The 24,389-nt window shown below is 42.7% G+C and overlaps 1 protein-coding gene across 5 annotated transcripts in view; it reads right to left on the reverse strand.

Annotated features, from left to right (window-relative positions):
- PIP5K1A (phosphatidylinositol-4-phosphate 5-kinase type 1 alpha) overlaps positions 1 to 23,343 on the reverse strand; it is a gene marked incomplete at its 3' end in the record, with an annotated part of 46,536 nt that extends 23,193 nt beyond the window's left edge. For all 5 annotated transcript variants that reach the window (XM_082833676.1, XM_082833677.1, XM_082833675.1 and 2 more), the window contains exons 1-4: positions 22,953 to 23,343; positions 6,279 to 6,310; positions 4,298 to 4,378; positions 354 to 484 (exon numbers count right to left, since the gene is read on the reverse strand). In XM_082833676.1, coding sequence (XP_082689802.1) covers positions 354 to 484; positions 4,298 to 4,378; positions 6,279 to 6,310; positions 22,953 to 23,034 — 326 coding nt within the window. In that variant the 5' untranslated portion in view covers positions 23,035 to 23,343. The remainder of the gene's footprint in view (positions 1 to 353; positions 485 to 4,297; positions 4,379 to 6,278; positions 6,311 to 22,952) is intronic.
- Positions 23,344 to 24,389: the final 1,046 nt, after the last annotated feature.

Raw genomic sequence — 24,389 nt, forward strand, 5'->3', positions numbered from 1 at the left:
AGAGGCAGGTCAATACATCCCCCTCCTGAGAGAACCAAAGGGACTGGATGAGTCAGTTACATAATGGGACAAGGCACAACACGGGGATTAAGACATGGGCACAGGGAATCATATTACCTCCTCCCGATGCACTAAATTGTTTTTTAGGGCTCAGTCCACAGGCCGGAGGCTCATGGAAACATCCAAAGGAGAGCATGTGCTCTTCAAATTCTCCAGTCCCCATATCACCCTGATTAAAATCAGGTTAAGGATTGGATGCATGCCTAAATTAGACATGAACCCTAAAATGCCCTGATGATGATATAAAAAAGCCACATTTTCTAGGACATTCCCCTGCACATTAACCTCTGTACCTCGGGAAGAAGATACTCTCCACCACATAGAAGTCTTGCATGAGGACATCCCGCTCTGGTTTGGTACTCAGGCTCCCCACAGTGTGAGTAATGCCTAACTGGATGGCACCTTTTAAAGCTGACGAGGTTGTCTAAGAAACAAGAGAAACAAGAGGAAAGTTTCTAGTATTAAATCTGATCATAGCAATAAAAACTCAGAAGAACCAGAAGGAACACGGGAGAGCAAATGCCTATCTAGTAGTTCAGACTAAACTGGGGCAATCCAGTTTCCCCATCCCCACACTCTACATGGCAATTAAGCCTGCAAAGATTGGAAGAGCATGAAGATACAGAATAGCAAAGTGGGGGCTCTCTAAACAAGGTGTTCCCTCCTATTCACATCTATATCTGGAAGATACGTTGTACTGAGAGAACAATCCTAGGTCTCACTCCAAAGGTTCCTGCCCCCAGAGTATATGGAGTCCTCCAAACATTTTATTCATCTGATACAGAATGTAACTAAAATTAACTGATACTCTGATTCACTGCCTAGCTACTGAAGTTCAGTTCTCTAAGGCAAGGGCTGACTGGCGTTCCAAGGACAACTGAGTGGCAAAAAAAGCTCCTGACTGAAGAAGAAAGCCTGAAAGATTCAAATTATTTCTGAGAGAACTATTTAGATTTAAAATTATCATACTGTGGTCAAAACACAAATATAAGAGCCCCACTCTTACAATCCAGGATTTCAATGTCATGGGAAAATGTCGTATTATCTAGTTCTGTGCTGTCCAATATAGTAGCTACTAGCTACACTCAGCTATTTAATTTTAAATTAAAGTTAATTTAATTTAAAAATCATTTCTTCAGTCTTACTAGCCATATTCAGGTATGATTAGTGGGTACCACACTGGATAACACAGATATAGCACATTTCAATCACTGTAGAAAGTTCTATTGGACAGTTTTGTTCTAAGTGATTTCCCTTATCCCCCCAACCCTCACCAAATATTACTTGTATCAATATTCTACCTAGTCCTCATTGGGCATTAAAATTATAACTAGGGACTTCCCTGGTGGTCCAGTGGTTAAGAATCCGCCTCCCAGTGCAGGGGATGCGGGTTCGACCCCTGGTTGTGGAACTAAGATCCCACATGCCATGGGGCAACTAAGCCCATGCGCTCTGAAGCCCACGTGCCACAATTAGAGAGAAGCCCGTGAGCCACAACGAAGCGCCTGCACACCACAATGAAACATACCATGTGCCACAGCTAACACCCAATGCAGCCAAATAAATAAATATTTTTAAAAATAAGAATAGGGATTTCCCTGGTGGCACACTGGTTGAGAATCCACCTGCCAATGCAGGGGACACGGGTTTGAGCCCTGGTCCAAGAAGATCTCACATGCCACGAAGCAACTAAGCCCATGCACCACAACTACTGAGCCCGCGCACCACAACTACTGAAGCCCACACGCCTCGAGCCTGTGCTCTGCAACAAGAGGAGCCACCGCAGTGAGAAGCCTGCATACTGCAACGAAGAGTAGCCCCTGCTTGCCACAGCTAGAGAAAGCCCATGCACAGCAACGAAGACCAAACGCAGCCAAAAAAATTTAACACTTAAAAAAAAATTTTTAAATAAGAATATTTAAAAAAAATAAATAAAATTATAACAAATTTTTTAAGTGCTTGCCTCTCCAATTAGACTAGAAACTCATCTTTTTGTCTCAGTGTTCAGCACATAAAAAGAGCTCAATAAATGTCTGTTTAATTGACATGGGCCTCAGAGTCCATTCCCAGGGAGAGTCAGGTCCCTGACTGAGAATGAGTCAGTCCACCTCTATCACTTCGGACAATGCAATAAAGACAGAGAACAAACACAAGAAAAATTTACATGGGCCAGACAAGGTATAGATGCCAAATAGGAGGTTGAACACTGTACCCCAGGAAACCTAAGCATCTCCAATTAGTCCAGAACTGGGGAATTGGGTCACTCCAGGATGCTTCTCTCCTGTTTTCCCTTCACCAGTTCAATTTTCTCTTCTTGGTTATTACTACTATCTTTCCAATCCATTTGATATCTCTAGCTCAAAATCAGGTATTCTAGGCCCTATTCACCAAATGAAACTACAATCTTAAAAAAACAAAACCCATGGACTTCCCTGGTGGTCCAGTGGGTAAGATTCCATGCTCCCAATGCAGGGGGCCCAGGTTCGATCCCTGGGCGGGGAACTAGATCCTGCATGCATGCCACAACTGAGAGTCCACATGCCGCAACTAAGAGCCTGCACGCCACAACTAAGAGCCCGCATGTCACAATTAAGAGTCCACATGCCACAACTAAGAGTCCGTATGCCGCAACTAAGAAACCCACATGCTGCAACTAAAGATCCCGCATGCCGCAATGAAGACTCTGCGTACCACAACTAAGACCCAGCACAGACAAAAAACAAAATAAAACAAAACATACACACACACAAAGAAAAATTCTTGACCTGTTGTCTATCTCTGTATCACCAAGCTGAATGGGATCCAGCCTTCACTTTATGTACATCCAGCACAAGAGACATGGTTCCCTAAAGCTAGGTAAGAATGGCCTTGGGGGCTTACTACATGTTTATATCTAACAGGGAAACACAATTTCTTCAGCTCAGTGAAAAAGCATACAACACCAGATTTGTTCATTAAGAACATTCTCATTTAAACACATATATGGGGACTTCCTTGGTGGCACAGTGGTTAAGAATCCGCCTGCCAATGCAGGGTACATGGGTTCCATCCCTGGTCCAGGAAGATCCCACATGCCACAGAGCAACTAAGCCTGTGTGCCACAACTACTGAGCCCACGTGCCACAACTACTGAAGCCTGTGCGCCTAGAGCCCATGCTCCGCAACAAGAGAAGCCACCACAATGAGAAGTCCATGCACCGCAACGAAGAGTAGCCCCCTGCTCGCTGCAACTAGAGAAAGCTGGCGAGCAGCAACAAAGACCCAACACAGCCAGAAACAAAAACAAAAACAAACAAAACGAAAAACACATATACAGGGCTTCCCTGGTGGCACAGTGGTTAAGAATCCGCCTGCCAATGCAGGGGACACGGGTTCGAGCCCTGGTCCGGGAAGATCCCACATGCTGCCGAGCAACTAAGCCTGTGCGCCACAACTACTGAGCCTGTGCTCTAGAGCCCGAGCCACAACTACTGAGCCTGTGCGCCACAACTACTGAAGCCCACGCGTCTAAAGCCCGTGTTCCGCAACTAGAGAAACCACCGCAATAAGAAGCCTGCGCACCGCAACGAAGAGTAGCTCCCACTCGCCACAACTAGAGAAAGCCCGCGTGCAGCAACGAAGAGCCAACGCAGTCAAAGATAAAATAAATAAATTTATAAAACAAAACAAAACCCATATATACAGACCGGAAATAATTTACCCTTTGTGAAGTAAATTCTAAAGTTCAAGTTGCGGGGCTTCCCTGGTGGCACAGTGGTTGGGAATCCACCTGCCAATGCAGGGGACACGGGTTCGAGCCCTGGTCCGGAAGGATCCCACATGCCACAGAGCAACTGTGCCCATGTGCCACAGCTACCAAGCCTGCGCTCTGGAGCCGCGAGCTACAGCTACTGAGCCGCGCACCACAACTGCTGGGGCCCATGCGCCTGGAGCCCATGCTCCACAGCAGGAGAGGCCACCGCAGTGAGAGGCCCACGCGCCACAGCGGAAGAGTGGCCCCCGCTCGCCGCAACTAGGGAAAGGCCGCGCACAGCAACGAAGACCCAACGCAGCCAAAAATAAATAAAAATAAAATAAATTAATTAAATTTATAAAAAATAAAAAAGTTCAAGTTGTATGATGGCTATTGTGCAAAGGTTTAGCGTATCAAGAAATGGGATGGAATGTGGAGAATAATATCAAGGAGACAGAACTATCCCTTCCTGGAGTAAGATGAATGGGTTTCACCCAGACACACCTTTTTATATGTTGTCTCTCCTGAGGAATCAACACCTCGGTGGCCTATTTTCTTCATGGGCATGCTAGAGGCATAAGGCACCTAGAATAAGAAGAGTCAAGATTAGTACATGATTCCCATGTAACACACGAAACAGCTACCACGATGGTAAATCAAAAAAAACAAAACATGCAACACACCCTTTTTAGGTTAAGAACGTTTTAGAAAATCTTCAGAAGATCCCTCCCATGCAAACACAAAGCTATAGTGTTGCTCCCCAAAGAACTAAACTGACTAAAAGAACACAAAGAAAACTCCAAATGACACATATTTCACCTTTGGTTCTCAGAAAGATGATATGGAAAATTAAAATGATTATCATTAAAGAAAAGGAGAAACAGGGGAAGTAAGCAATAGCAGCCCCAGAAAAAAGGAAAGACCCTCAGTTTACAAAAGCAAGAGAGAAGTAGAGCTCCACAGACCCAGCTTTCTTTCAGAAACTACTACCCCTCTAATATTCAACCCAACCTGAACACTATTTGCTCAAACTGAATTCACCAGCAGAAATGATCTAGCCACTGGCAAATGCAAGTACTGCGAGCCCAAGTATTAAGAGGCTGTGGCAGTAAGATGAGTCCTCTAAGAAAAGGGCCTCAGTGCCTCAAAGACATTCCTGAGAACGTGGTATGGCTTTGTTTTCTACTCACATACATCACAGCCTCTGAAAAAAGGAAGAAGTAAAACCAGTGGAGCAGAGGCTAGAAGGCTATTCTCCACAGCCAAGATGCCAGCACAACAGACATGAAGGTATTCTTCATGATGTCGATACTCAAGTTAACAAGCCAGAAGGCAAAAAGACTACTGAAAATAGCATGTTACCATCTTAGGGCCTGATATTTAAGTTCTACTCTTCTTGCTAAGACCCTTAGTGCCAGAAAACCCTCAGTATATAACCTGACAGATCTTGGAAGATGTTCTGAGAAAAAAGCCTAAAATCCTACGCCAAAATGGTCTGCACTCTGAGGTCCCGTCACAAAACCCAGGAGAGATGCAAGAAGTAAAAAGAGGAATGGGAAATACTCTGTGGGAAGAAAATTAAGCAAATACAAGATACTCTGCACAAAAGAGAAAAACTTAGAATATCAACAGCTTCAGTACGGTTAAAAGAAGTTCGCCACATTCACTGAAGCTACGCAGTCAGGAGGTATTAGCAGCAAAACAAGAGAACGAGCTTTAGTGTCAGACTAGCTTTGAATCCTAACCTTATTAATTACAGGACCTTGGGCAAGCTATAGAACCTCTAATCTTCACTTTTTCATCTATAAAACATGGATAACAACAGTACCTACACTCATAGAGGCTCTTTGAAGGATTAAGTAAGAATACCTATAAAGAGCACTTAGGTACCTTATTTACTCTTTGGTACATTAAAAAAAGGCTCAGGGTCTTCCCTGGTGGCGCAGTGGTTGGGAGTCCGCCTGCCAATGCAGGGTTCAAGCCCTGGTCCAGGAAGATCCTGCAGCCGCGGAACAACTGGGCCCGTGCGCCACAACTGCTGAGCCTGCCCTCTGGAGCCCGTGAGCCACAACTGCTGAGCCTGCATGCTGCAACTGCTGAGGCCCCCACGCCTGGAGCCCGTGCTCTGTGATGGAAGAGGCCACCACATTGAGAAGTCCACGCACTGCAGCAAGGAGTAGCCCCCACTCGCTGCAACTAGAGAGAGCCTGCGCACAGCAACGAAGACCCAACAGATCCAAAAATAAATAAATAAAATAAGTAAATTTAAAACATTAAAAAAAAGTTCAATAAATCTGAGCTATTATTAATATTCATAATAAACTGTGACAAAAGTAAAGTTGTATAATTACTAGCCTACCAAAGAGATGTGAGAACCCTATCTAGATTCCAAGACCCAAGTAGGGGGAAAATAAGGATGTTATAAACAGGTATCCTTCTATCCCAGAATTAAGGTTTTAGAACCACTGTATCATATAAAACTCACCTCAGATGCCATGGGTCTCTTGATTCCAGATGCTGTGAAAAAAATAAAATAAACAAACACAACCATAAGTATATACACACACTCACAATGATCTCTATCAAGCCCACTGAAACAATCAGGATTTGAGTCACACTAAACCTGACAATGAGCTCCTGCCTCTTGCTCATTGATAACAGATCCTTTTGGATAGGGATTTTAAACGTCCCTTCTTTTTCCTCCTCCATACTCACAGAGCCCTTATGCATATTCTGTTCTCATTCTAGTCCTTTTTCTTACACAAGTGTTCATATTTTCTCTAGGAAATATATCTGTTCTTGATACATTTAACCATCAGAGCCAGAGGGTCTCATTTGATACCATGGCTGAAAGAGAAAGGGCATAAGAGATACGAAGACTTATTGGACAACCTGGGCTTGATTAATAATTTTTCCTGTAGAGCTAAAAGGGTAGGTACTCTTAGAGCATATCTATGGTGCTTTACACTTCTACTAATTATTTCAGAAAAAAGGTAAAGAGTTGGTCTATGGAAGCTTTATTTACAGTAGCCAAGATATGGAAGCAACCTAAGTGTCCATCAACAGATGAATGGATAAAGAAGCTGTGGTGTGTCTGTGTATGTGTGTGTATACATATACATATTTATGCAAATGGAATATTACTCAGTCATAGAAAAGAATGAAATTCTGCCATTTGCAACAACGTGGATGTCTCTAGAGGTTATTATGCTTAGTGAAATAAGTCAGAGAAAAACAAATACCCTATGTTATCACTTATATGTGAAATCTAAAAAATAAAACCGATCAATGTATATAATAAAACAGAAACAGACCCACAGAGAGAAAAAACTAGTGGTTACCAGTGGGGAGGGAAAAGCGGGGAGGGACAAGCTAGGGGTAGGGGATTAAGAGACACAAACTACTGTGTATAAAATAAATAAGCAACAAGGATATATTGTACAGCACAGTGAAATATAGCCATTATTGTGTAATAACTTTAAATGGAATATTATCTGTAAAAATATTGAACTACATTGTACATCTAAAACTAATATATTATTATAAATCAACTATTCTTCAATTTTAAAAAAAAGAGTTGATCTATGGAGATGAGGAGGCTAAGGATGGGGAAATGCAATGTCAAAAAAATGGAAGAGCACAGAGTGCAGGCAGAACCTGACTCTACATCCTTCCATCCTCATCTTGATTTCTGCTGTAAAAGCAACAGGAATTTGTTGGTGTATACTTAGTAAATATATAATCAGTGGAGATGTGTAAGATAAGTGTGTAGTTAAATCTCATCAATATTATGACTTTTATCCACTTAAATGTAGAAAAAGATTTCAAGAATATGTTTAGAAAGTGACTAAAAGACCATTATCTATAGAAAAATACTCTAAAAGGTTAAATCAATTCTTAAGGGTCTGCGATCCCTATAACTTTCATCCATGATCACATTGGAAACAGGGAGACAGAACTTTCTCCCCTTCATATTGAAGAATGTTGGCCTTTTTTCTTCAAAGACTACTGATATATTACTTTGATGTAGTTCTAAAGAATTCAAAATGAATAAAGATTAGCCATATTTAAGAAAATTAAAAAGAAGAATCCAATTCGGACGAATCCTCAATAATATAATACCTGAATAGGAAGACCCCAGTTCTGGTCCATATATAAGGTTTGAGACAAGATGGGCTTAAGGGCAATCAGGTAAAGCTCTAATTACTATTGTTTAAGACCAACGATCAAGGGCGCTAAGAATTTCAGAATATAGCTGGGCTCAGAGAAGAGATTGTGGTAGACCTTAGTAGTACAAAGGCCACAGACTAAGCATTTCTGGTACCAATAAGCAGAGCAGCAAATTTCCTTCCCCATAGTGAGTCAGAGTAGCAAAACTATGGGGAACAGATGGTTTTCATTCCTCTTCCCAAAAAAGGAGGTAAGGGAAATGTCATCTAGCTGTTAGGAAGATGTGCTGCATAAAATGGCCCAGAAAATTAGAAAAACAGCAGAGCCCAATAAATCTATGCTTTTTGCAGGATGCTTCATCTTCAGTCAGGTCAAGTTCAGGTAGGTGAAAGACCATTTTAGAACTGGAACCCTAAGCTAAAGCTTCCAAGGAACAATAAGCCGGGACGAGTCAGATTTATGATAAAACTGTTACTGACTTAAAACCTTTTACACAAGAGCCAACATGCTGAGCTATTTAAAAATCAGAAGACCTGGATTCAAATCCCTGTTACATCAGGTAAACTGTTCTCTATATTTAACTAAAAAAAGAGGAACCTTATTAGAAGGTTTATGTAAAGATCAGATAAGACAAACTAAATCAGGGACTTCCCTGGTGGTCCAGTGGTTAAGAATCCGTCTTGCAGGGCTTCCCTGGTGGCGCAGTGGTTGAGAGTCCGCCTGCCGATGCAGGGGACATGGGTTCATGCCCTGGTCCGGGAAGATCCCACATGCCGCGGAGCTGCTGGGCCCGTGAGCCATGCCGCTGAGCCTGTGCTCCGCAACGGGAGAGGCCATAACTGTGAGAGGCCCGCGTACCGCATTAAAAAAAAAAAAAAAAGAATCCGTCTTGCAATGCAGGGATGCTGGTTCAATCCCTGGTCAAGGAACTAAGATCCCACATGCCGTGGGGCAACTAAGCCCGTGTGCTGCGACTACTGAGCCCGCACGCTCTGGAGCCAGGGTGCCACAACTAGAGAGAAGCCCGCGCGCTGCAATGAAAGATCCTGCGTGCCGCAACTAAGACCCACCCAACACAGCCCAAAAAAGGATAAACTAAATCAAAGTACTTCATGGACTGCGACGTGCTATACAAATATGTTGTCATATGTGAATTTTTTTTTTTAAAGAGACCACAGACGGTGCAAGACGGTTTCTTTTTATTTTAATTTTTTAAAAATCTATTTTATTTATTTAGGCTGTGTTGGGTCTTCGTTACTGCGTGCAGGCTTTCTCTCATTGCAGCGAGCAGGGGCTACTCTTCGTCGCGGTGAACATGCTTCTCTTTGTGGTGGCTTCCCGTGTTGCAGAGCACAGGCTCTAGGCACGCAGGCTTCAGCAGTTGTGGCACACAGGCTCAGTAGTTGTAGCTTGCGGGCTCTAGAGCACAGGCGCAGCAATTGTGGCGCACGGGCTTAGTTGCTCCACAGCATGTGGGATCTTCCTGAACCAGGGATTGAACACGTGTCCCCTGCACTGGCGGGCAGATTCTTAACCACTGCGCCGCTGCGCCCATATGTGATTTCTAATGCAAGAGTAAAGCTGGGCCCCCAGGAAGGTTTAATGTTCAATTACCTAGACCTATATGAAATTCTAATTAGCACCTCAAAGTTCTTGGCTCCTCCCCAAACCCTCAGCCTCCACCTCCCCCCCAACATAACCTTGTGCAAGTGTACAGGCAACTGTAGAATTAGTAAGTCTCAATAAGGAAATCAGTATGCTTTCAGTTGAGAAGACAACACTGATTCTGGACTTCTTGGTCAGTACCTGGCTTATCCCTTCCTCTTTTACCCCAGAGGAAGGGGTTTGGAGGGAGCTGGCAGAACCAAGAGCCAACATCCAGTCCTAGGCTGACAGTCTCTCCTAGAACACAACCTCTTCTGCATGCAAGGAGTCAATGGACCAAGTTAAACAATGGAGAAAAAAAAGCAGGTAAGTGATTTTCAAGGCAGAGAGTAGGTCTGGGGCTTTCTTTCTTTTTTTTTTTTTTTGTGGTACGCGGGCCTCTCCCGTTGCGGAGCACAGGCTCCAGATGCACAGCCTCAGTGGCCATGGCTCACAGGCCCAGCCGCTCCACAGCACATGGGATCTTCCCGGACCGGGGCACGAACCTGCGTCCGCTGCATCGGCAGGCGGACTCTCAACCACTGCGCCACCAGGGAAGCCCGGTCTGGGGCTTTCTTACTCCCTAAAAAGTTCTACTTTGCTACCTTTCCTAGTTTTATCACACAAACACATAGCTCTAGGGCTGCTACACCCTTACAAAGTACCCAGAATGAGGGTGGGAGGACTTCACTCAGTGGAATATGGTGCCAACTACTTAGCTATCTGCAACTGCAAAGCTTGGATTAATCCCAAGAACACTATAGCTGAAGCAGTTGGATGGATACTGGGGTCTAAATAATAATCAGAACAAGTAACACGGGGAGGAGAATTGGGACCCAAGACTTACTCTCTTCCTTGTCTGAAGTTTTGCCCCTAGGGCACAGGTCAGAGCTCCAACCTCCCAGAGAAGAATGGACAGGAATAGAAAAATAACTGGAGAATTTTATCAATGTTGCTGTTAACACCCAGCTTGGTCCAGAAGAAACCCAATGAAGAGCAGTGATATTTCAGGGAACCAGGTACTATCTGCTAAGGCTTGACCATTTGGCCCAAGGCTCTGCCAATGAGAAACTGCCTACTGAGACTGAAGAGTCACCAGCACTGTACCTGTTCATCTCCTAATCAAGATCTCTTCAGAAGGAAGAGGAGGAGCAGAAATGGAGGAAGAGGGGGGAGGTGGACGGAGGGGGGAGGAAAAGTGAGGGAAAAAAAGAGAGAAAAGAAAAGAATACCAACTCAGCATGGCAACACCCGGCTTAGCAATGCCATCCAGCCAATGTTTAAGGAGAACGAGATTCATCCTTATGGATAAGACTAGAATGTTATTCAACAGAAAGTTTGTTTTCTAGCATCTGTCTGAAAAATGATCTCTGATAAGTATATACTATCATCTTATAATCCCCATATCCACGATCCATATGTATCATCCTCTTTTTGGGTGGGGAAACTGAGTATAGGGCAGAGTTCCAATGTTAAATTTCCTCTTCCTCAGGGAAAAACGTTTCCATAGTTTGTTTCCTTCATGACTATGTAACTCCTACTTATTAACAGGCCCTAGACCAAGAAGCATTCTAAACAACCAGCTAATGTTGCTCTACTGGAAGCAAAAAATAAAGCCATGACAAATAGGCTGCATCAGAAAAATAATGGTTCAAATAACTTAATTCTGAGTGGCTCAATAGATGATATAGAACCAACCATGGTGATTTCAAGCCCTAGTTCTTCTGCAGAAAGATGGAAATGTAAAAGACCTAGAGGACATTACCAAGAATCAAGGTACAAAACTGTACTCAATTACATATTTACTAAAAAAAGACTGGCTTGTTGTTCACCAAAAATATTAGTAAATAAAAGACCTAGAGGAGCAAGGGTGTACTCACTTTGGGAATTTTTAAAAAATTCTGACCAGAGCAGGTTCAATCTGGCTGAAATTTATAGACATTAAATGAAAGTTGATTTTTAAATAGAACAAGTTGAGAACTTAGTTCCTTCAGCCACATATGAACCTACTTGCCCATTTTCAAGCAAACAAATCAATAACAATTTATATTAAGAAAAAAAAATCATTCAGCAAGGGCCTTTGAGATTTTAATCTAATCTTATTTATAAGTAAAAGTACAGAGCATAAGGGATGTGCTCAAAATCACAGAGCAAAGGCAGTGACAGAGCCAGAACTGGAATCCATATTCCTAAGCCCCAGTTCAACTCTCTTTCTTCTAATCTATCTTTTGTTTACAATTTCCTGGCCACTTGGAGTCTAGGTAGGACAAGAAACCAAGGGAACTAGAATACTTTTACAAACTAAATAAATCTCAGAATTGCTAATGGACAACATGAACATATATTTTCTTCCCTTGAGGTGTTCCCTTCCCTTCCATTTTCACTGATAAGAGGATTAAGAGCAGAGACCTCCTCCTTCAGTTCCTCTCAATGAAATGAATAACAACACTCTTCCTCCAGCAACAGTCATCAATGTCACTGGCAAAAACAGTAGGAAAGTATCTTTCATTTCTTTTAGTGAGATTATCCTTGTTCTGAATCAGACAATGCCAGTATTCTAGAGGAGCAGAAGCTATCTTTCAAGTCTGATACTTGAAAGAGCAGTTTCACAGATGTTAAGGTCCTCACTAGCAGTAGAAAGTATCTTTTTGTCTTTGTAATAAGACATGAACAACTTTAGCAGAGAGAGAGAGAGAAAAAGTTTTTAATTCATCTCAGATTGGAGTTTTCTTTTTGGTATAAGTGGAACCATGTCTTGCTCTGATTAAAAGCATAAGGGTTATGATCATTGAATTTGCAACGACAAAAAGAGGGCATCTGATGGGCACTCCTGTTTCAGTGATCTTGGAATTGACTGCAGAATCAGTCACCAATCCTTGGCAAAAATCCACATTAACTTCTAAAATATTTTCTTAAAGTATGATCAATAACTCCACATAGGGCTTCCCTGGTGGCGCAGTGGTTGAGAATCTGTCTGCCAATGCAGGGGACACAGGTTCGAGCCCTGGTCTGGGAGGATCCCATATACCGCGGAGCAACTAGGCCCGTGAGCCACAATTACTGAGCCTGCGCGTCTGGAGCCTGTGCTCCGCAACAAGAGAGGTCGAGATAGTGAGAGGCCCGCGCACCGCGATGAAGAGTGGCCCCCGCTTGCCACAACTAGAGAAACCCCACACACAGAAACGAAGACCCAACACAGCAAAAATAAATAAATTAATTTAAAAAAATAACTCCACATATTATGCATGGAGGAGCTCAGAATTTTGTTGCTTTTTTAGGACAGCTAAAGTCAGAAGGGGAAGTTCCCTTCTGCACTATTCTTTTGTTGAACAACAAATATTTAACCTGGTTTAAAGTCAAGTTAGTTCACAAACAGCCTTTCAGATTAGTGAGAGAGCAATAAGGTATAGTGGGTAGGAATGTGGGCTCTGAAATCAGAACACCTAGGTTGGCTAGATTTGAATACTAGATCTACCATTTACTAATTAGGTAACTTTGGACAAGTTGGTTAAAATGCTCTAGGCCTTGGTTACCTCATCCATAAAATGGACATATAATAACATGTATTTCATAGGGTTGTTATGAGAATTAAATAAGTCCTGTATAGCACCTAACATGTAATAAATGCTCTATAAATACTAGCAATTATTACTACTATCATTGTGAATTATGAAACCCCATCTACAGGATGGGAAGGGTCAGGGGAAATAAGAGGTACAACAGAAAGGGAAAAGGAAAAGAGACTCATTTACTGAAACAAAAGGAAATGGAGTTATGGGAAGACTTTGAGGGAGACAAAAGATAGTGAACGGATTCATTTCATACTGTGGAACTGTGAGAAAAGAAGTTTCTGGGTTAAGACAGCATCTTTTTTGGAGAGGACAGAGGGAAATGGGAGCTAAAGTGAAATAATGCTTGCAAGACATCCACAGCCTTCTCAGAAGGCCATGCACTACTACTAAAAAAGAGTCTGCAATTGTTATGGGGAAGAGGAGTTGGCTGCTAGTAACTACAAGGACTCATGCTTCTTCAGCACAAATACACATCAGTTCTACCTCTCTTACGGTTGACCCCACAGCACAGAAAGTTGAAACCTAAACGAGGAAAAACAGAAAATTATCACTTACTTCTGGGGTTCTACCTGCTTAACAGCAGAATAAGCACATTAAAAAAACAAACAAACAAAAAACACACAACAATGCTAAAGTTTAAAATTATTAACAGGACCTGACCTGATGACCCCCAGTACCATACTGGGAAATGTTAGATGATTTTCTGCAGTTCTAGGTAAATGTCAAAAAAAGAGACAGAAGGAGAAGCTCAGGCAGAAAAATTCCAGGGAAAAAGAAAAAAAGAAAAATTCCAGGAGTGATCACAAAACTTGCAACCCAAACAATTTCACACTGGAGTGATTTCAGATGGGCCAAAAATTTTCAGGTATAAAGCTCCTTGCATGCAGGCTTCTATCCTTTTAAAAAAGACTGTGTATACATTTTATTTGACGGTCTTCCACTTGTGAGGGCAATTTGGTAATATCTAGCAAAAAGCCTTAAAAACAAATATGTACCATTTGTCCCAGAAGTGAGAATTTATCCTAAGGAAATAGTCAAGTGGACAAAGACATATATACAAAGATATTTATTGTAGCATTGTACATAATAACTATAATTGGGTAGATATAATGGGAAAGAATCTAAATGAACAATATAGGTGACATAAGTTGTAGTGCAGTCATAAAATGGACTAGTATACAACCATTATTTTTATGTGTAGGATAAAATCCATTATTTTTATGGATAGGATGTCACAATAAATTGCTGAATGGAAAAAGGTAAAAAATTACATAATGCAATATTTTTCTAAAACACTTACCTATAAAGTCACATGTATTTATATACATAGAAAACGTCCAAAAGATTATATACCAGAATGTTAAAATACGACTATACTGGATAGTGGGATTAAGTTGATATTGTAAGTTTAAGTTTCTATTTTTCCTTATCTATATAAATTTTCTGTAACAAATAATTAGATAATTTAACAATTAAAGGAAAGAGATACACGGGAATGGCTTTATTATCTTTTTTATAACCATTTTTCCCAGTAAACTAGTGCTCAACAGTCCCACACATACCACCATCAATCCCCTCCCCACACATTAACTCAAGCTCATTACAACATATGATGATGCTGCAGAGATAGAGGAAAAATGTGAAAAGATGTCTAGAAAGCTGCTGACAATTCCAAGCCACAAATAAGCATGACTCCTATACATTCCCTCCCATTCTTTATTAATTATTACTTTGAGATGCCTATACAACCTGAAACAAACCTATATCAGCACATAGGATAAGAGGTTCTCTCTGAAGAATTTACCTTTCATATCCTTCAGAATATCAATTTTCTCCTATAAAACATGTATACCTAATTTCAGCAGATCTCCTGGATACTTGAAAAATAAAGATCGAGCCTCAAAATTATGAAAATTAGCTGAGAAATCTTTAATGTTACTAAGTAATTTCACAACAGCTGAACTAGCCAAGTCAAGTGCCTAAGTGGAAACAACCCAATCAATTCCTGCTAAAATACAAAGTTGAATCATCATACCATGTCACAGAAAATTTTTCTGAGTAACTCTGTACTGGTCTCAAGGAAGCACTCCATTTTGGTCCTTGGCCCCACCCTAAATTGTGTTTGTGATGAAAAAGGTACCCAAGGCCTTAAAAGAGGAGATAATTGAAACAAAGATATTTTCAGACAGTAAATAGCTCCAAAATATGAGTTGTTGTTCCCCTCCCCCGCCCTGCTCTCAGTGTGTGGAACAAAACAGAGTTGGCCTTAATACCAGAGCCTCTCCCAGTGCTTTCAGAGCAGAAGCATTTCCGTCGGAGATGAGATGACATCATCTACCAGATGAGAAACTAAGAGGCAGTCTGTGACTGACTTCAATGTTTGAAGTACTCATATAATTTCGGGAGGCTAGAAGTTGGCCGGATGTGCATTGCTCAGACGAGTTTTGCCCGAACAGGTCATAGAGAAGCAATTCCAGAGACCTACCAATACTACTACAAAAATGTGTCAGTAATTCCTACATAAAGCAGAAAGAGACAAGCAGGCTTTTTGGAAGCAAAATGCTAATTCTTAGGGGGTCTCTTGGTTGATAATATTGAGCGCCAGAGATTTCAAAAGAAAAAAAAAAAGAGCAAAAGCAAAAACCTGCACAAAAAAACAAAAGCCATCAGCCCAGTTGTTTGCTGGACTATCTCAAACAAGCTCTCTGGTCCTCTTTAACTTGAAATACTGAATTTTAATTATACCACTGCATGTAGGAGGCATAATATGTTATCCAAATGAAAATACTCACAAATATGTCTGACGTGTCAGCCTACCTAATGAGAAGTACTGCTGAGCACAAAGCTCTAAGAGATAATGTTAAAAGGAAATTTTAAAAAGGCACTATTACTATGCCCTCAATAAGAACTAAACCAAGCCAATTAAGAAAACCAAGCCACATCTCTCTTTTTTTTTTTTTTTTTTTGAGGTACGCAGGCCTCTCCCTGCTGTGGCCTCTCCCGTTGCGGAGCACAGGCTCCGGACGCGCAGGCTCAGCGGCCATGGCTCACGGGCCCAGCCGCTCCGCGGCATGTGGGATCTTCCTGGACCAGGGCACGAACCCGCGTCCCCTGCATCAGCAGGCGGACTCTCAACCACTGCGCCACCAGGGAAGCCCCAAGCCACATCTTAGAGAAGAGCTAAATTTTGTTTCCTAGCAGGTGTCAGTTTTTCCTAAGGATCTTCTAGAAAAAATGAGAAAGGCAAGGATGCTCTTAGAAACAAAAGCTCAAAAGCAGTTTGATCTACCAGTCCTGGGGTCAGCTGAGAGCCAACCTGGTCAGCTAAGAGCCAACTAAGTAAGTAGCAAGAATGAGCTGCAAATTTATTAAGACCCATCTTGACAACATACAGACTTTATGCAAAGTCTTTGCCACTATTAACAATGTCTTTGAATCTCACTTTCCTAATTTGTAAAATGAGAGTGTTAAATTAAAATATCTCTACACTTCCCTCTAGTGATAATTTTTTTTTAATTTATTTATTTTTGGCTGCGTTGGGTCTTCATTGCTGCATGCGGGCTTTCTCTAGTTGTGGTGCTACTGTGTGGGCTACTGTTCATTGTGGTGCGTGGGCTTCGCATTGCAGTGCTTGTTGCAGAGCACGGGCTCTAGGTGCACAGGCTTCAGTAGTTATGGCACGCAGGCCCAGTAGTTGGGGCTCGCGGGCTCTAGAGCGCAGGCTCAGTAGTTGTGGCGCACGGGCTTAGTTGCTCCGTGGCATGTGGGATCTTCCCGGACCAGGGCTAGAACCCGGGTCCCCTGCACTAGAAGGCGATTCATAACCACTGCACTACCAGGGAAGCCCTAGTGGTAATTTTTGCTTCTAGTTCTATAAGCCAAATTTCATGGTTCTCAGGCCTCAAATATGTATCTCTTAGCAGTAAAATTGATTGAAATTTGTGAAAAAATCTGAGTCCTTCTTTAAAAGACCCGAGTCTCCTGGATAAGCCAACCCACAGCGAAGAAGCAGTTGAGATTTCTGGCAGATCACCACCTCCCAATTCTATTTCCAAACCTGGTTCTATCTTGAAAAAAAGCAGTGGATATTGCTGGCTTAGAATGTACATATTTGAGCCGAGAAAGTAACTTAAATGATATCATAACGAGCATAAATTACCTCAACAATGCACTTCAATCACCTCCCAGACACTAATGCAAGAAAATAAGAGATACGGCCAAGCTCCTTCTCTGCCATCCCTTTTATACAGGTTCTTGTCAATGACAACTTGGGAGTTTACCAGGGATGTTTACCTACACTGTGCACAGAAAAGTTAATATACTCTAAGCTATTTATATATCCTTAAAATAAAAAAAAAAAACCTCTTCCCATTCTCTTCCTGTAACTTCCCTTTGCCCACTCCCCATCAACATTACTGATCCTTTGGGATAGTGCTTATTCTTGGTTAACTCCATATTGCTCAGTTTAGTACACAAAGCAAATAATAAGATATATGGAACTCCCTACAAGGAATCTGCCCTTCTCTCTCTTTTTACCAGTCTTCTTCAGACTCCAACAATAAGGTGACTTTTTGGGAATCAGATATTTAAAAATTAATACATATTGTATACAGCCATTAAAAACAAACAGACTAATTTCACAGGAGGAGAAAGAAAAATGATCAGTAACAAAGTTTAAAAAGATGGAGGGGGGGGCTTCCCTGGTGGCGCAGTGGGTGGGAGTCCGCCTGCCAATGCAGGGGACACGGGTTCGTGCCCTGGTCCGGGAAGATTCCACATGCCGTGGAGCGGCGGGGCCCGTGAGCCATGGCCGCTGAGCCTGCGCGTCCGGAGCCTGTGCTCCGTAGCAGGAGAGGCCACAATAGTGAGAGGCCCGCGTACCGCAAAAAAAAAAAAAAAAAAAAAAAAGATGGAGGGGTTGAGGGAAAAAAGTTCACTTCAAACAAAACAACAGTAAAAGAAACAACAGAAGCTCATAGGAGATATGAATGAAACAGAACCAACACATATGTACAAACTAAACAATGTTCTCTTTTGATAGGAAAGGGTGGAGAAGTGAAGGGCAACAGGGGAAATGAACTAGGAAGGGGTTTCCTCTAGGAAACACCATCAGTCCAAACACTCTCTCTTTGAGACTGAATGATGGGCTGGGGTTTGGAACACAGAGAAACAGAAATTCTCTCTGCTGAGCTATCAGAAACAGCATACTTCCTGAAGCATACTTGTATCCTTGATCAAGAGGATACACCCAGTAAAAAGGAGAGAGAAGAAACTGACAACTTTGGTCTTTTTGCTTTCTTCATGTCAAGTAAGAATATCCCAAAATTCTAGGAAAGAAAATATCCAGTTTAAAGGACAAAATACCCCCACACACTTTCCTTCTCCCCAGTTCTGAATTTGGCCTGGTGTTATCGCTGTTGTTCACTTCACAGGCTATAGTTTCCATTATTTATTATCAAAGAAAAATAGACTGATAAAATATTTAACAGCTAGTAGCTAGCACATATTTAAGCAAAGTTATTAATCAGAACAGTTTTATATCAAACCAGAACAGCACACAGAAATTAACAAACAAAACATAATATGTATTTTGATATTCAAAGCTAACGTATAAGTACACATTACCAATTAATATCAGATACTGGATACCTAATAAGTCTATATAATTGACAGTGGGCTTGAGCAGCCATGGCAGAAATAAATGGATAATTAAAAACAATGACATTCTAATGTCAGTTTTCCGGCAGAAACTACCAAGGGGACAAAAGAAAAAAGGAGGGGGTAGGTGGGTGTAAACCCTCTGCGGAGAAAGCAAAAAGAAAAATCTCTCCCTACTTATAAAATACCAATCAAAACGGAACCTGGTGATATTCTGCCTACATGGCATTCTGTTCTATCTTTACCTTTCCAAATTTCAGTTTCTCACTCCAATAAAGTGGCTTAAGTTGCTTTATTTTTCACTAGTATGGAAGAATTGAAAGGAAAGAGATCAGTCTGCAAATGGCCTACACTGTACCAAAGAACACAGACAAAAAACCCCTACCATTTGGAGTTATCAGATTACAGCATACATTTATTTACTTGTGGAGCTCTGCTAAGAAGAACAAAGCCACCAGAATCAAGGACTGATAAGACTGGCTCTACTACAAAAGTTCCAAGCAAAAATCTTCTCTCCTGTGTCTTCCAGGGTCTCCCTCACTAGTTAAGGGAAAGTCAGGAAAGGAGCTGTAAAAGTTACCTCCAAATCATTTATTTGTGCTCATGATAAAATCATTTGGTGATGTGTGACAATTTCAGAAATGTTCTGGTCTGAAGCAAAAGGAGCTATAGGTTCATGATCTTCTAAGGTTTCAAGAGCTTTTTCTTAGGGGAGTCACACATGATTTTATCACACAGCTCTTATTTCAGGGGAGCAAAGGACACCTCAACACTCTAACTTTACTTTTTAACTCCTCCACTAACTTCAAATCAAGTCTCCAAAACAGAAACTCTTCACTCCCTTCCTGGTGGTAAAAAGGGGACTCAAGTGGCTGAATTTCAAACTCTTGATGGACTAGTCAAATTGCAGACGGGGGGCTCTCCTACACTGGTGTGACAGATGGTCGCACTGTCAACAGCACCTTATCAGGGCTGATTTTATTTTTTAAGTGGTGCCACTGTCCAAATAATGAGGATAGGAGGGAAAGGAAGAGAGGGAATACATTTCCTTTAACACATGCAACAGCAGACAGCAAACTGCATCACCTTTTCTTAACCAAAGTTTAAGAACAAGCACATGATAATGGCTGCTGTAAACTGATATTCATTTATAATTGCCTCCCTCCCACAAATCCAAACATGGTAATCACTCCAATGGGAAAAGATCTCTCAGACATCTCTCACATATCTCTCAGAGCGAATGCTTTGCTCTACCTTCTGTATTTCACTTGTCAGCAGCTTAAAAGACCAGCTCTCACTTAATGGTGAAATAATATAGACAGGGGTTTAATACTGGCAGGGAACAACCGTTCTAAATTACCTGTCCTTCCTAATTTGAATGCCAAAAGATTTTGAGCCTCCAAAGGTTATGAGTGACTTATCTAAAACATCAATCTGTCCCTGAATCCTGACATTCTTATTTTGTATCCACTTTCAACACTGCCAGAGAATCTTGCCTTTAGGATTTCAGTTTCACCAATATTTGAGTTCAGCTAAACACCTAAGGACAGTAACTTGGTTTTAGGATGATTAAAACACAAACACACACAGTCCTACCTTGAATTTCTACAAAGCTAGCCTTTAACAATTTAGGAAATCATAAACCATTGTTTATTCCTGCCAATGTCTTAATTCCCCTGGTACCATCCCGACAGAGCACCACTCCCCTCCAATCACAAATAAAACACATTCTCAGTAGCTTTTTTTGCATCAGAATCAAACATCCTCTTCAAAAACATATCCCTGAAATGAAATATTCTATTAAATTAAATTCAGTAAGCCAAAACCTAAGTGAACATGCAGATACAACAAAAAGTCAACAATGCTTATCTGCACACAGATAATCCCATGTTTTCAGAAATATTTATGAGCATTTTTCTTAATCCATTTCAGTATTTGCCAAAGAAGCAGAAAAGGACGGTGTTAAGAAACGAAAGTAAAAAAAGGAATCTAAGCTATTTATTTTTAGCCATTTTTATATATCTTGACTTCACATATGAACACAGTAAAGCCAAGGAGCTGTAATGTCCACTAAAATCTGATATTTGATTTTCTGGTGAAAACACAATAGCAAAAAACATTTATTCAATCTGAATTACATCTTGCTAGTCCTCGGATCTGGCAGAAAATATAAAAACATACAAAAATATCAAATAGTGACATCTTAAATAGATAGTAGGACTTCCCTGGTGGCGCAGTGATTAAGAATCCGCCTGCCAATGCAGGGGACAAGGGTTCGAGCCCTGGTCCAGGAAGATCCCACATGCCGCGAAGCAACTAAGCCCGTGTGCCACAACTACTGAGTCTGCGCTCTAGAGCCCAGGAGCCACAACTACCGAAGCCCGTGCGCCTAGAGCCCATGCTCTGCAACGAGAAGCCACCGCAATGAGAAGCCCGGGCACTGCAACGAAGACTAGCCCCCGCAGGCCGCAACTAGAGAAAGCCCGAGCGCAGCAACAAAGACCCAAGGCAGCCGAAAATAAAAAATAAATTAATTTAAAAAAAAAAAGATCAACCTGGTTTCTAATACCTGATTTGATAGTTAAGTCTGCTTAACGACTGTACACAACCATTCTTCTTTCAGCACTGGGGGAGCGGGAGAAGAGGCTTTAAATTGAGGAGCTACTATATTAAAAACACTATCATTTTAACTTTATCCTTCTTCACATTTAGAATGCAACATGAGTTGTTCTGGCCTGCTAATCCTTTATAGGAAAGGTAAAAATCACCTCTCAAGAAACTAAAAATAGATGTACATAAATAAAACTGCAGTTTGGAAAAAGATATTTGTGACCAAGTATTTGCTCATCTGAACTGGAATATGAAAGGTGGAACCCTCTATTTAGTCAACTCAAAATGGGAAGGATGCAATCCCAGGCCTAAGGAAATGTCAATGTCTCAGGTAAAGCATCCATCATGTGGCAGCCTCTCCTGTCCACAGTGTAGAGGCAACAGTCACTGTGGAACCCCAGACATTTCTGATGGAAGTTCTAGAACAGTTTCTGACTCAAACTACCCCCCCCACACACACAAACCCCAACACCACACATTTTCCCTCCTACACACAATCTGTTGCTTTTCTTGTGGGCTCCTCAGCCCTCCTCAATCTTCAATAGTTTCTAACCACTTTGAGCTGTATTCCCTGGCTCCCTTCTCCAAGTGCCAATGTCGTGCCTAATCATTCCTCCAGTCCATTTCCTATTATGCAATATTCGCCACAGCACTGAGGGCCACCCCCACCCCATCCTTCTCAGGCCTAATTCCCAGCATCACCTCCCTCAACCTTTACTGCAATTCGAGACGCCACCGTTCCGCCTTCTCCATCTGTTTTCAGGGTCTTTTAGCCCTGATTTCCCACATTCCTCAGGTTTTCTTCAAAACCTCCCATTCCTTCCCAAAGTTGGGCAGTCTAGAGATGGGAGTCTCCAAAGGAGAATGTTTGATAAAATTGTACGTTTATCTGTGCGAGCGCACGCGTGTTTGGGGGCGGGGGCACGAAGTGAGAAGGAATGACGCATTAGGGGAAGGTGTGACTAAAAAGACGGCTCCAATAACTCCCACCCCCAACAAAATCCACAATTCCCTAACTCCCCAGCAATGGAAAGCGTCCCATAACGCTTCCATACCTTTTAAGTCCCATGGCTTCTCTTCCACAGTTTCATCCAATTAATCCCGCAATTAACTTGGATTCTACCTGCCTCTCACACTACGTAATTCCTCCCTACTTACGAAGCCTCCATTTACTCTACTTTTCTCTACTCCCTTCGGTTCCCTTTCTGTTGCCTTCCTACCCCCACCGTCAATCTCCATCCCTTCCTGACCCTACTCCTTCAAAGCCCTCAACCCGGTCTCCTCGAAGCCAGCCAATGTTCCTGACAGCTTCCCTTTTCTCAGTCAAATCCATCCTTTCCTCACACTCCCCCTGCCAGCTCAGAAAGCTAGAAAAGCCTAGTCCTCTGTCCTCCTTACCGGCAACGACTCGGACATCCCCAACTACAGGTGCCCTTCCTGGGTCTCGCTCTTCCCCCCATCGCACAGCTGTCAACAGCCCCCAGCCCACGCTCCGCCCTGATTACCTGAAGACGAGGTGCAGGGAGGGACCCCGGAATCCGCGGATGAAAACCCAACCGCCGACGACCCAGAGGAGGCCGACGCCATCTTGGCAGCCCCCTCCCCCTCAGCGGCCTCGCTCCTTTTGAATCCTCTTCCTCTTCTCGGAGTCGAATCTTCCCCACGTCTCTTCACAGAACCCGCGTTCTCCGGGCCGCCTCCCCGCCCCCTCTCTCAGATACGTCGCGCCGGCTCCGGGACCAACTCAGGGCCGCACCATTCAGCGGGCATGGGGGAGAACTCTCGTCTCGCACCCTCTCCGCAACTTTAACCGCTTTCCGCGGGAGCTACTTTCCCCCTTCACAACAGAGGAAGCTCAAGCCAGCTGCCGGGACCCCGCGTCCGGACCAAACCACACCTAAAAGAACAAGGTGGAGAGTGAGAAGTCCCAGCGGAGCGAGTGGCCCCTCCCCCTCCTCCCTAGCCACAGCCAGTTTATCGCCCAACCCCACCGCTCCACTCCCGGTGGCCAAAGCAATTCAGGCATCGCGCATGCGCCCAACCTTCTCCGCGGCCCATCCCATCCAATAGGGGAGGAGGGAGGGCCCCAGAGAAATCAAGCCAATCAGGAGGCTGATCCTGGTCACATGACGCGGGTCCGTCGCGCCCTAACAAATCCAAGGGTCGAAGACGGCGCGCCCCTGTCTACGGTGCCTCGGTGAGTCAATCTACGTTCGACTCTTTGACGAGACTAGGTTGCGAAGTCTGAGCAGGGGATCTGAGTACGCGGGGCTGACCCTTTCAGTTCACAGCCCAGGAAGAACTCCCGATAGAAGCGCCGGTGTCAAGTCAAAGACGTTAAACAGTCGAATATCACAAAACACATTCCACCAAGTATTCTTCCGGCTTTACTGCCTTGTTTACCATTTAGTTTAACATGCGTGCATGGCTTGCCTTCCTCTGAATGACATTCGAAACAGATCTACACTTTGCCTCAAACGCAATACTGGGCACAGTGATTGAGTTGAGTAAATATTTGATAAATGAACGAATAATGTCCATTTATTTGATAAATGGATAGGAATAAAGAGCTGTCCAAAAGGGCAACGGAAGGCGATCAGAAACCTAACACAATCTTCCTGTGATCCAGGCCCTTAGTCTCTCTCAGTTACCTATGCTCCAAAGGGCATGGAGACTCAGAGAAATTCCCCATTCTAGTCTAGTCTTCGTACTAACCCCGCTCAATTTTAACAAAATACCCTGGAGATTATGAACCCCGTTGGGGATATGAAGACCTGACTATCTCTGAACAGACTGTAAGCTGCTAGAGAGCAAGGACTGTGTTTCACCCTTGTATCCCCAGCTCCTCCCATGACGTAAGTCTGTACTTAGTAGGGGCTCAATAATTATTCATGGAATGAATAAATGAAGAGGAATGGAGGAAAAATCCTAGGTATTGCAGC

Source organism: Leucopleurus acutus, assembly GCF_964270905.1.
Source record: "Leucopleurus acutus genome assembly, chromosome: 2".
Classification (NCBI taxonomy): Eukaryota; Metazoa; Chordata; class Mammalia; order Artiodactyla; family Delphinidae; genus Leucopleurus; species Leucopleurus acutus.